At 38.9% G+C, this 14,399-nt stretch overlaps 1 protein-coding gene across 4 annotated transcripts in view; it reads right to left on the reverse strand.

Annotated features, from left to right (window-relative positions):
- LOC123985944 (rho GTPase-activating protein 42) overlaps window positions 1–1,772 on the reverse strand; it is a 63,278-nt gene extending 61,506 nt beyond the window's left edge. For 3 of the 4 annotated variants that reach the window (XM_046073953.1, XM_046073952.1, XM_046073950.1), the window contains exon 1: window positions 1,415–1,771. In XM_046073953.1, the coding sequence (XP_045929909.1) occupies window positions 1,415–1,568 (154 nt within the window). In that variant the 5' untranslated portion in view covers window positions 1,569–1,771. Of the gene's footprint in view, window positions 1–1,414 lie in introns of all 4 variants that reach the window. The other variant, XM_046073951.1, reaches the window with a different exon arrangement.
- Between the last annotated feature and the right edge of the window lie 12,627 nt (window positions 1,773–14,399).

A 14,399-nucleotide genomic window follows, 5' to 3' on the forward strand; every position in this document is an offset into this window, starting at 1 on the left:
TCATTGTCCTATCTGATTAATCCAGGAGAGCTGATTATCCCAAGAACTATAGTTTGTAAGGCCAACAAGCTCATTTGTTTTTATAACTTGCACAGTGGCTTTGTTTCAGTACAACTCAGCTCAGTGCTCACTACACAACAGGCCCATAAAAAATGAGCCTATCTTGACTTACTCCCCATTGGTATGGTATACAATCCATCATGCCTGAATATATCTCGCACAGATGCAATTTAGATGTGCACACATGTGTCACAAACACATATGGACTAATAATGCACTGCATGTTAAAACTAATCAAATGTATATATTTGACGTTTAAATGTCAAAAAAAGTTTGCCATTGCAATTTAACCCCTTTCAATATGTCAACTCCTAGGTGGCATTTCAGCATCAATGACTGAGTGCCTGCCTGCTGCCTACACAAGAGCAACAAAAGGCAAAACCATGCACAGTAGGCTTCATGTACTGTGTGTGAATGGTGATGAAAAACATGGAAGCAGAATGATGCTTTTTCCCAATAAAAGGCTGACAGGACCATGTTAGGTTGAATTATGAAAACAATAATTTTTGCGCTTAGTGATGGTGAGTAAGCTCACTACAACACACTGCCGTGGCCATTCAAGCCTTTTCCAAGCCTGCTATTTTTCCATATATTAGGCCCATATTTGTAATCCTTCTCCACTATACAGCCACACTTCTGACATTAAAACACCAAACTCTACATGGATAGCAGAACAAGAAGTCCACTTTAATCAGCACAGTGGAATTTGAGAGGACAATGACCCATGGCAAAATGCTGACAACCTCATCGAGACAGTCCTATAGTCAGCTGAGTTATTAAAGACAGTCAATGTTCACTCATCACTTCTGTGATGAGTGATATGAAAGCCCTTGAGGGTGAAAGCAACTTTCATTTATGGACATTAAACCAAATTCTGGCTCTGCACTAATTAACTCTCCATATGTCTGGCTGTGGCCTTGTGATTAGGTATTAGAGCAGAGTAAAACCATTCATGTCAAAACAGTTTTGACTCTGGTTTTTACTTCAAGATTAAAAACCAGAGTCAAACTGTGTGTACTTAGGGAGCCTAAGTATGCATGCAGTGCACCCAGGGAGGCAGCTAAAAAGGCAAACAAATATTACAACAACCTCAGTATAATGAATTAGGTGTGGGTTAGATTCAAAGCTTTTCACCAGCAATATAAATGTTTCCCAATGGGAGACCACAGGTTTATTCAGCTCCTGGTGGCTTCAAAGAGGGACGGGACCATTCAGAACCTAATACAGAAAACTTAAATAAGCTGTAATGAATGCATCCTCTAATTACAAGTCGCCTGTGGCTTCAGGTAGTTACAGTTATAAAAGATTATTTCTGGACCCCTAGGGGTGAAAAAGGCCACACTGGTCTACTTACTCTTGAGTGCAGTGATCAGCATATTCCCATCCTTGATGAGTTCTTTGATGAATTTATTTGTCCGCTCTAGCTCTATTTCATGGCATTTGAGCCGCTCTCTGAAGTCCGGACTGTCCAGGAAAGAGTCACTGAACTCCAAAGTGGGGAGTCCCATTGTACCTCAATGACAAAGTTGCCTTTCAAACGTTTTAACTCGGCATATAGCAGTTTTTACTTTTCATCACGTAGTTCCCGACAGCGGTCTCCAAGTTCCACAAAAAAGTTTTCCTGCTCCGCTTAGTTCCTCACTTCCGCTTTGATTTTCTCTCTGCTTTTTTTTCCGACTGCCGATCATAAAAAATTGTGGTTGTGTGACTCCTGCTGGTTAGTTTTGGATAGTTTACAACATATTCTGTAGACCAGCACCTGGTACATCTCTAAGGTAACAATCAGAAACGTGATTTTATAGCCTACGTCATCCTGCCTTGTTCAAAGTGAAAATATTGCATTTAAAGCTGCATACTCACATAAATAAAATACTTCCAGCTTGTTTCCCATTAGATACATTATTGTGGATTGATTGTAGTCCTGAGTTAAAGGAGGGCTGGCTCAATTTGAGTTCAGTTTTTGTGTAAATGCAAAAATAGTAGGCTACAAAGCCATCGGCTATGTCAAGTCAGTGCATACTAATCTTATGACAGAATATTGGCTATATGCCCAAGTCACTGTTGCTAATGGGCCAGCTTTGAGTCAGGGGAACATTTTTCAGCATCAGTACGCTTTGTCACTGTGTACACTGATTTGATGAAGCTTTTCAAACATTTTTAGACCTAATCTTAGCCGAATTTTGTGACAAATTTGTTTATGCTTCACATCCAAACTCAGCTACGCAAACAGTTAAAGTTTTCTAAGAGGCCTTTTCATAAAATTCAAAATATTTAACTGTTAACAATTGCTCAGTGCACCAGTTAAAACACGATTGCCTGATCACACTTTTTTAATATCACATCCTCTGGGTATCCTCTGTGACTCAGCCACATCTTAGGTTTTTGGTTAAATTGGAAAATTACTTTTTAAAGTTGCAAACTGTATACTGTGTAGAAATTGTGGGTGACAATGCATCATAGTGGAATTAGTGAGGGTTTAAGAAGAGGGATCTGAATTAATACTCGGTAAATGGAAGTAATTAAACTAGAATCTAATTGGAGTCAAGGGAATTTGTCACATTCTCTTTATGCAACAGGGAAGGATAGTGATAATGATGTCACACTCTAAATGAGTGTTTTGGTAGGCAGGAAGCAGAGGCTCTGTCAGCAGTGGCACTAAGTCTTTTGAATGACTCTTTCTACTTGCTTTACAGCATCAGGGGGCTGGAAAGAGGCTTTATCTTTGAGAAACAATCTCCTTGGGGAGGCGGATGTTGCAACATTGGCTAGAACCAACACACAAATGAAAATACATTAATAATTTAACACTTCACCATTAGGAGTAGACCATAAGCTGTTGGTGAAGATAGGCTTTTGCTCACTGTCATTTGGAATGTAGCCTTGTAACCTTTTTCCTTGATGACTAACTAGCAACCTTTCCTAATAAGATACCTGCATTGGGTGTAGATAGCAGAGAGATAAATCATCAGAGGCAGATAACCTTCCCGGGCAGCATCATGTGGCTGCAGCTGAGTTGTTACTGTGTGTTAACATCAAACTCCAGCAATGGCCAGTAGGCCTATGGTCAAACTGCATTTTTAACAATATATTGTGTACTGGACTCCAATTGATCAGGTAAAATAATTACAGTAAAGCAGGAATATTTTGTCAGAGCTTTGACAAGCATGCCCTGCTTCACCTATGGGATCATAATGACATTTTGAATGTGCCAAAACAAGGGGGCTTAAAAGGTTGCTCCCTATGTGTCTATAACTGAATGAGACAGGTCAGCAGCTTAAAAATTCTGGTGTCCAACATAAATAGGAAGTTTCCTGATGCCCTAATATAAGAAATTCTTAATGACAAAATATTGTATCTGAAGAACACAATGGATATACACTACAGTAAACACAGTATGTTCCCAATTTAAGGTCATAATGGCTCTAGGTCTGCCTGGCTTATCTACATTCCCTGAAGAAATAATGCATAACCATCTTCTATTGGCTTTTGTTGGTTATTCATCTCTGATTTTAGTATCTGTCTATGGGTTTGACACAGTGTTAGCCTATTTCTGACTCTGTGACAGACATAAACAAATATACCTCAGGTGTGTCAGGAGTGAGCTACAGTCAAATAGCTGTGAGGAGCCGGAACGAAGACTGGCATCTGTGTCCCTACACATGTGCATTTACAGTGATGAAATCTCAAGTCTGCTAATGAAACCTAAACAGACACACTGAGTAATTCATTGAGGTGTCCACCACCAGAATCATATTAAACTTGCATGTGACAAAGCTGGCCAGGGAGCACAGTTTGCCTGGGGATGTGTAATTAATACATCCATAATAAAGAACTTGCATGTACTATCCATCTAGTGGGATATGACAGAGGGAAAGGTGGTTCAGTGATCAGGTAATTCTCTGGAAATAAAGCTAAATATGATGTGCATTCCAGCTATATTCAGCTTTTGGAAGAATTGTGCAGAAAAGTAGTCTAAAATATTTCCTTAACAACACACCAGTAGAGACTTGTGGACGAATGGTTAGCTGTATGAAGCATGGCTAATTGCAATCTAAAATAGCTGCCTGTAGAGTCTTTGAGAGAAATTTGGTTTAATTAAGATGATACTCAATAGAGAACTGTGTCCCAGTACTCCTGTCTCATAAAGGCATTCGCACATTGATATTAGTCATGCAAACATGAGTCTACTGAGAAGTGCACGTCTTTCGCTATGACTGCACCTATGGAGACCAACCAAGAACCATAAAGGGACTGCGCCTGGGGGTTGGGAGAATGCATGCACAAAGAAAATACACACATGCTTGAACCACACAGGCTTTTTGCACACCCTAAGTGAGTGAGACATCTTTCACATATCGTACATGTGGGGGAAGAAATTAGATATGAGACACACATCTTCCCACATGCTCAGTCTCATTCTGACTGCATTAGGGCCACTCTGGCTTTGCCTGATGGAGAATCAGCAGCTCAAAAGGGAAAAATGGCTTTGATTTCACAACAGATATCAACAATCCATGCAGAATAAGCATCGATTAGCTCTGTAATGATTTATGCACAAGTCAGGCAACTTCTGATTAGATTCCCTCTGGTATCACTGCATCACACAGTGTGAAAGTCAGTGCATGTGAGGAGATGTCTGGTCTCCTTGTGGTGGGAGAGGTGGGGGGTTGTTGGTTCCTAACATGCCCCCGTCAATTCCAGCTCTCGTGCCATCATTCTGCAGCAGCAGCCCTCAGGGGTGTAGTTTGTTACATCGACACAGTGAGCAGAGAAATGTGATACATTAGTGGAAACCCTGTTGCTCCAATTTAATTGCTGTGTGCACTCTACAGTACTGAACTGGGTTATTGGGTGAAAGATGATGACTGAGATGGACTACGAAAAAATATATTTCTTCTCAGTACACAGCTCTCAATTTTCCATCTGAAAGTGCAAAGATGATAGAGTTTAAGATGTCACACTTGACATGTGTATTACTGGCCGGGATGCGGCTAATAGTTCTGACTACATCAAAAGGCACACATTTCACATGACATTCAGTAACAGCCATAGCTGCATCGTGCAGGGCAGCATCAGATATAAGTGAATTTAAGGCAACATTTGTGGGTTAATTATGCATTCGAGACAAACAGATGCATCATATAAAAAAAAGACGGGATTAGATAACTAGACTTGTTGTGATGGCAATTACCTCTAAATAATATGAGCCGTTTTTCCCAATTAACAATTGACACTGCCATACATACTCTTCATTTAAATCAGGTATTAAGGTAATTGCACAATTTCCGGGTGGCACTCTGCTTAGTTCCAGAGGAGAGCATTTGAGAACAAGACCTGTCACCGTTTTCCCAGCTCATGATTAATGACCCTAATTTAGAAGGATTTTTTAATCCAATCATGCTCTGACATTTCCTATCAGATGAGTCCTTCCTCATTCTTTCCGTTGTTTACCTCCTGTCACTGCAATCTGCCAAAGTGGCAAGTGCCGGGCTCTCATTTGTGACTCCCATGTCCAGATGACGTTTGAGCAGTTATGCACGATTACCTCCTCTTTACACAGAGGCATCTCTAAAGCATGTGAGTGTCCACAGGGATTCCATTTATTGCTTTTCACTGCACAGTGAAAATCGGGATGGTAAGCTTTTTTTTAACTTGAAATGCCACATATGAGTTGAGTCTGGTGTCAGGCAAAGGACATATCTGGAAAATGCTAGAGTTATGTACATGAAAGCCTCGTCTGTGTCCTTTGCATCTGTAGCTTTTGACTTATAAAGCTTCTCAGGGTGCATAAGAAGGGTTGTCCTCAGGAGCAAAGCAGTTTTATTTTTCGCCTCATTGACCTTCACGTGGTGATACCTGTCCAGGTGGACCCGAGGCACAAATTTAAGTCTGGGTGATAAATTACAAGAGCTGCTCTACCAGCTTTGTAAGCAACCATTTGTGTGCTTTGCTGGGACTTTGGCTTTAATTTGGAGCAGCAGAAATCCAAAAAGAGGCCTCTCAACTGTAGTGCACCCCTGTTGACCTTCATCTGTTGGCCCCACACTGTGAGGATGTTTTGGTACAACACCAATCATTGACTGAATCTGACAATCTGAAACTGTGAGGCAGAGAACAGTGCTTAAGAGATTTAAGAGTTTCAACATTAGAGAGAAGCCTTTGTTCTTATTTTTAAAACCAGATGTAGGATGCAGGTTACCACTTCAAGTGCTGCTTTTGATTTACTCTGAATCTCAGAAAAGACTTTGATTCCATTTTAGCTCAAAGAAGAATATTTCACATCTAATACATCATTGAAAAATTAAGGATTCACTTCTCTTTACGGTACAGAAAACCGATTCTTTCCACCCTGTCCTTTGACCATGAAAAATAAAAGTTATGTTTGGAAGATTTGTACTAAATATGATTTAAAATGTGACACTAACATTTATAATAGTAAAGCATTTTTCTCCTTTACTTTCCCAATGGACTTCTTTTTACCTCTTCACTGATCAAATCAAGTCATCTTGAAATCACATCTTTGTAGCAGTTTTGTTGCTGTCTAACCAAATGAACGTGATGGTTCATTAGTTTAAAAAAAGTTCATTTTAAAGACCCATGGTTAAAAATCAGTCACATGCAGTAACTGGTGTAGTTTATTGGACAATTCATTTTAACCATCTGGAAGTTAATAGCAAAGGATCCAGTCGATAACCTAGTCCCAACAGAAAACAGATTGGATGTAAAACTGGATCATTCTCTCATGCAGCTTATTCCATCTGGACACCATGCTTTTGACTAGACATCAATTCTGAGTGCCATTTTGGTTGGAAATGATGCCATGGATTTTCTCTTTTCCTCATCAAACACTTTAACAGCTTTTGTAAAATTATTTGATACTGAGAGAAGTTTGGGGATAAACCCACCCGATGTTATTTCACATAAACAAATTACATAAAATGACCATGACTCAGTTATAAAGTAAACTATGGCTCTTTGTTTTAGTGAGATTTCACATTTGTGGCTTTTCCATGTGTTTTTAAAAATTTTAATAGCTGGTTACCTAATCAACCTGAATCAATCTAATGGTTTGCATGGTATGCCTCTAATACTGTTGGCTAAAAGTGACCACCACATCTTTTTAGTTAACACAGTGGTTAACACAGTTATAAACCAGCCTCAAATGATTGACTGTTTGTAAGGCCTAAGCTCTGTTCAGTTCTTTGCAGAACAAGCCTTTCATTGACGGCTTTATTAGTATTCTTCAAGCAGACCCGAGAAAGCTGTTGAGACACTCTTGATCAGATAAATCAGTATTAAGGGTTTTCATCAGAGAGAGAATTACACAGGTCCTCGGATGCTTCAGACTCTTCCTCAGAGACGCTGAAGTATAATTTTACATTCTTCAAAAAGTTTTCCAATCATCTCTTCTCATGGTTAAATTTAAAGCCCATTAGTTTTTATGTCACCTGAAGTTTCTCTACCCAATATATTTCTTACCCTGACAGAGAGAAAGGGGCAGAAGAGATTAACTTCCACAGAGCATGCGAAAGAAGAAATCAAGCAAACAATTCTCCACAAATTCAAAATTATACCAATGTGTTACTGAGAGTTCCCAGCGGCAAAGAAGGGGTATTATGTTTCTCGGTAAACCAATATAAGCACATACAGTAAGTGAGCAGTTACATATGGTAACGATGGGTGGCTACTGAAACTTTAGCAAAGGAAAAATTCTTCTTTAAGATAAACTTCTACTGTAATTTCACAGAAGGTAGCAATTACATTTTTTTCTATATTTATATATCTAGCGCCATATAGTATGTGTATGTCACATTCAGATACTGACACAAAGACAATCTATGGCTATTGGTGATGAAACAAAAAGTACTTCGGAGCTCAGGCTGAATAACCGCTATTGGGTCTACTTCAAGTTTGAAAAAATATCAGTGAATTGAGGATCGCTCCGTCAGAAGAGATCAGTTTTTCTTGCAGAGGAATGTGCTTTGCAGGAAAGGCTTAATAAGTACGTAGCTTTCAATTTTAAAAGGCACACAAGTACATGCCTCCACTGCGAGTGATTGACTGATAAAAGCTTTGTTTGCTGTCTCTAGGATCCCTATAGCTTTGAGCCAGGTAATTGAAAAGAAAAAAAATAAAGTCTTTTTCCAGGTCATACCTACAAAAAAGCTCACACAACTAAAAGCAGTATGTGACTAAAAAGAACACCAGTCACCATTGTTTTTCTGTTCAACACAGATATTAATATAGCCTATGCTTCCATGCTTATAATGCTTTTAAATTACTTTAATATTTTCACAGTCCATCAGTGTGGTACATAAAATATAATCTGACAGGGTTAAATGTTGCACAGCACTGAAAGAAAATGCTGAATCCTGAGAATTGGCACAGATGAGAGACAACAAATTCATAACAATACCAGCGTCATCAGCAGTTACATAACCCTGGATGGGCTCCATAGATATAGATGCCTCACAGACAATATTCAATGTGCCATGCTGCATCACAGCTGTGCCTTTCAGTCAAACTACTACTGTGGACATTTTTTTTAATGATACACAGAAACAAAGACTTTAATGGCAGGAAGTTATGTTAAGTTAGTAAGTGGCCAAAACAACAGCACTACTGATAACAACAACAACAATGTTGAAAGATACAGAAATGATTTTTTATTCATTTTATGTAGGTAGGATTTGTTGCCCCTTGTAGCTGTAATTCTCATAACATGCCCTAAAAACTCTTGGATACACACAAAATGTAGATATGATTTCGACCATTACCACACAGAAGTGAGACAATGTAACCCTTGAATAGCGCCACTGTGGTCTAAAGTGTGGTCTATATTGGCACATTGAATTTACCCAAGATTTCATTAAGTCCATGGCTTTAAAGACATTGTCACTGTTGATCTCAAAAATATAGTGTAACAGTTGCACAAATAAAGGAGAATCATGAAGTCAGTGAACTGACTCAGTAATGCCAGTTACACAAACATAAATTTTCTAACAGGAACCACCCTAACCTACTGTTCATACCAACCTGTAGCCCCTGAGGGTATTGAATTTTAAATAGTCTATATGATTAACATACTATTGGGACTGTAGTGGAAATTCAGACCTCCTAGTGGCACTAAAATTAACTGAGGATGAATCCCAATGACCATCCAAGTCATGGTCATTTATAGCTGTACAAAATTACCCTACATGGTAGTTCCAAGAGTTGTCAGTCAAGATCAACATTTTGGACTGATGGAGTGGCAGACCAATAATACCAAAAATTAACAATAGCATCAATGGTTTGTTAAACATGATGCCTGTTTACAAAAGTCAAACCACAAGAGAAAGACATACAATGCCTCTCAAATCAAAAAGGGAATGGCAAAATAAAATAAAGATTTTAATGACCATGTCCATTATTAACATAACATACTATAACTTCAGTGTGGCACCATTTGTAACATTAAAACAATCCACTGTTTAATATCTGGAGATTAAGCCATGCAGACATTTAGACCCAACTGCTTCTTCTTTTTAGCCTTTATTTGGATAGGACAGAAAGAGAAGTTGGAAATGAGGGAGTCTTGCTGCAAAGGGCCCCAGGCTAGAATCAAACCCAAGGCCTCCGCTATAAGGACTAAGCATTGCATATGGAACTGGCACTCAACTGCTCCACCTGCGCTCAGACCCAACCGCTTCATAACATTGTTCAAAACATCTTCCCAAAATGGACAAACAAGACCACATTCAGCATCACAGTCCTCACTGTGCAGGAGATACAGCAGTTATTATTTTCACTCTCACAAACATCATGTGAAACATTGCAAAAGAAGCCTTTCAGCCTACAACGGAGTGCCAGGTGAGGTCAGGACTAATGACAGTCTTGAGTGTCTGAAAAGACAGCCTCAAAACTGTCATCCATCTTCTCACCACAATGCCCTTACACAAGCACAAAGCTGGTAAATAAGCAACAGGGAGTGGAGACTGCAGTTGACAGAAGTTCAATAATCCAAGGTCAGGGCATTTAACAGACAAAGACAAAAGGCTTATCTAGCCACTTTTCGTTTACCTTACATCACCAGTAATGCCAGTCAGAACAAATGAGTGACAGCTTCCACTTTAAAGATTTATGCTAATCTAAAAGGTTGTGTTAAGCTTGCCAAGTCGGCTGATGTTACAGGGTCAGAGTTTATGAGCATGTCAGGACAAAAGATGTCTTAAACAATTAAGACAATCTTTTTGATATTTAACTGGAAGTAGTATGATTCTACTGAGATATAACTTCTGTATTCAACATTTTTCTGTTTACACAATATATACTGCGCACAGACAAGGAATCAGAGCACTCGTACCAGCAATACCTCACTTTCTACCGATGTGTGTCTGGATTTATCCTTTTCTTGAAAGCAGATTATACCCATAGCTTTCTTATGTTATGTAATCCTAATGGAGTTATATGGTCCTAAATTATTATTTGCCCCTTCTGGACATCATGACATGGGTTATTTGGTCCTTTCACTAAATTTTGTAGAATGTCACTTTTTTGGAATAAGAATTTATTTTACGAAAGAGAAGACGATTACATAACAAATTATACTTTTGTTATTGATACATTCAATGAAAATAGACATTGCTTCATTTTATGGTATGATGCATCATATTTTCTCTGACAGCGGCTCAGGTGGTGAGGAAAAACATTTTAGGTTAAAAAGAACAGTGCAATTGCCACTAAACATTCACCTTAAGACAATCTTGAGAATGGTGTCTTAACTATCTTTTTTAGAAGCTGAACATATAGATTGACGTTAGACATATCATTTTTACAGCAGGAGACTGTTGTATACTATTCTACTCTACACGTTGTTGTTTTATAAACCTCTCACCTGTTATTTGTCATACCAGTAAAATAGCTGGGAAGCACAGGATTTTTCAGTTAGCACAGCTGTGCAGAAACAAAACTCACCTCATTGCATGTCTGCGTAGACCTCTGTGACCTCCATGTTCCTGCTTTGCCTTTTCTCTTGCTTTTCATGTTTTTACTGTGACGGCCCCAGGTTTGGGCCCTCTCTTGTTCTTCGTATCTTGCTGTGTTCTGTCCCTTTAATCCAGGTAGTTGGTGGGTGTAGCTGATGCCTGGTTTGAGATGCAATACACCTTAGCAGATGGGGCTCAGGTATAAAAAGGGGCCTGCTTGATGATTTCACTCTCTCTTCTTCTGGCCTGCTGACTGATTCAGTTCGGTTGTTTCTTTGTGTTTTACACACATACACTCCACTCACACAGACACTGCACACATACTGATCTGACAGACACAATTGTATATTTTGCTTAATTTACTTATTAAAACATTTAATGCTATTTGCAGACTGTGTAATTTCCCTCTTTCGTCACTTACTTTTGATCCAGGCTGTGACATTACTTCTCTACAAGACATTTTAATTCATCTTCATTTGAAGCATGTTTTGTGGAAAAAAATGGATATAGATATATAGCTGTCACTGCCATTTGTACAAAATGACTTGTGCTCATGCCAAAGCATCAAGGCCTTAGGGACATTCTGGTGGGAGACCACTTGAGCTTTGGCTTACATGTACAAACTGCCGTTTCAGAAAGATTGAAACTGAGGGCTACATGGCATTCTTTTCACAAACGGCTTGATCTGAGGCTTCTAGTGGTCTGCCATTGTTTGAGTAACCACAAAGACAGCTTTTGTGCGGAAATGCTAAACTGAGATTAGCTCCAGCAGTCTACATGGAGCCTCAGAAGAGCACACAGTTGCTCCGATGGTGTGGAAAGCCCTGTAACTGAACTGCTTAAAACAAACTCTACAGCAGCTCCAAAATAAACCCAAACAAAATCTCCAAAGATTATCCACCAATTGCACAATTTAAGATATCCAGCAGGATATTCTGAAACCCATATTACATTGATTTTGTGCCAGTGTGCAATACAATAAACATATCAGTGACATTTGATTTCAGAGGTTCGGTTTTTGTAGGATAAATGGCTGTCTTGATATTAAGTACGTTCATGCAAAATCTCCATTTTATTCATAACCTCCAGGATCTCCACCATAGGTTGAAAAATGCCACATTACAGCTGCACTTTATTACAGTCATCTATCATTACGTAAGGTTGACGTTAGTGCTGCCATGCAGTGCCTTTACAATAATTTCAATTTCACTGCAGTACCAGATCATTTAGATTTTACTAACATAAAGAGGATATCCATAAATCACTTTTCTTTGTGCAGTCAAATTGTTTTCCCAACCCTGATAAGAATTCTCTGTTGTTAAAATGGATAAATGGTCTTTCAACAACATGCCTATCTTCTCATGTAAAATGAGAGGCATCTCATTTATTGTGAGGAGTTTGAATGCTGTGATGTGTGAAGACGATAGCTCCGACAGCCCCCACTATTATTTGATGATTTATTGTAATTCTCTCAGTATGGGCATCTGCTTTCTTTTTAGATCTTTACTTTCCAGCTCACTGTGGTACCTTCCTGTCATGTATTTTTGCCTATGCTTTGTCACAACCACAAAAGGAGCTGTCTAATGTGCAGATTTGTCTCAGAGACAACGTTAATCAAGAGGCCCTCTTAAGACTTTGATGTCCAGTGCACCTGAACAGACAGTCCTGCCATCAGTGGCCCATCCCAGTTGTTTGTAGTGCTGTTTGTAGTCTGTTTTCCTATGCATAGGTAAATTGGTCTGACTAATCTACCATCCAGGGAAACGCAATCCAAATGTGAGACATACTGGTTTGAATGAAGAGTAAAGTGCACCACTCTTGAGAGCAATTTCCTCATTTGAGCTTTAAGTCAATAAGGTCAAACACAGGACATTAATCAGCAGAGTTAAAAAAAAAAAGAAAAAAAAAAAAGACAAAATCTCTACATCTCAGTACAGAGAGAAGTGGCTCTCTGCTCAACCTATGAGCGTAAACGTAGATTTCCAGCCTACAGCTCATTAAATCGGAATTGAATTTCTTTTCAGTTGCCTCTGTTGCAGATCTGTATTCACCTCGGGTGATAAACCTCTTCTGGCTACCAATTAAGGGAAAACATTTACATGCACAGCCCAATTTAAATGCACCACCATCAGAGCAGACATGCTCAATCACCTCCACGTCTGTCTCATTCATCATGGTCTTACTTACAGCTGCAATTTCTTTGTATATTGATTCAGCAGCACGTGTGTATGTACCTGTTTTCACTCAACAATCTGGAAGGACATTGTAGCTTGACTAAGACTATACCTGAGGTGGATGTTATTCTTTGATGGTGTGCAACTGTCATATAGAGAAGGCGTACTGACAACCCCTTGTGTAAGACATCAGAGGTGAATGATTTAAGCCTAGAGCATATTGGTAGTCTGTACGGTATCGACGCTTGCATTGATTCTACAAGTATCATTGTTGTATCCACCCTTTAGATGTTGGCTGCCTGCAGGGCATTTGAGGTGTACACCAACATGACCTGCTGTAGCAAACTAGTTCCTTCGGTAAAGTATTTCTCTGGTCAAAGAGAATGAAGTTTGGATTCAGAGTTGTAGACTCAAAGAAGGTTGGTTCATTCAAATGAACCTCCCCAACTCCTATAGTGGTTTTTAAGCAGAAGTTTTGAAATTTCTGCTTCCATCATAATACACTGGAGGTAATTTAATTTGTGCTCCTGTGAGTACTGAAAAATTACATTTGAATGCTTCGATGTATCCTTCCAGAATCAGTGTTCCGTTACTCGACCTCACTGGAAACTGCTTTCATAGGGACTATTTCTTTAGTAGAAAGAAGTTCCCGTGAAACTGTTCACATGGAAGTATGTGAATCATGCAAAGAAAATGACACTGTTGTTGGAAAGAACAGTTGATTGATTTCAAATACTGAGCACCACAAACTAAATTTTTTCTTTTTCGACTTCCATTGTACTGAGATAAAAGCAGAAATCTCACAGACATAGCTCTCAAAACCTCTGCACGTACATCTAAAACCGTTTTTTGTCCCATGATATTTTATGTGTATTTTTGACACACAAGCAACACAAGCTACTGCATTAGTAGAAGCTGAAAGAACATATAAAGCAATGAGCAAACCAATGACAAATTAGAGATGAGCTGTATTTCTTTTCTAATTTGTGTAAATTATCATTAAACAATTGATTTATTAATGATAATGTACAGCCTTTATCCATGGCAATGGATTATTGTGAATTAAACCATGAGCATGGTTTAGCAACACATTCAGTTCACAACTTGGATGTTTTACAAGATAGCTGTGAGAAACATCACAGAAGATCTTTCACATTTGAACAATAATCTGCCACTGTGGTACACACTTCACCTATAT

This window comes from Micropterus dolomieu, linkage group LG17 (genome assembly GCF_021292245.1).
Source record: "Micropterus dolomieu isolate WLL.071019.BEF.003 ecotype Adirondacks linkage group LG17, ASM2129224v1, whole genome shotgun sequence".
Classification (NCBI taxonomy): Eukaryota; Metazoa; Chordata; class Actinopteri; order Centrarchiformes; family Centrarchidae; genus Micropterus; species Micropterus dolomieu.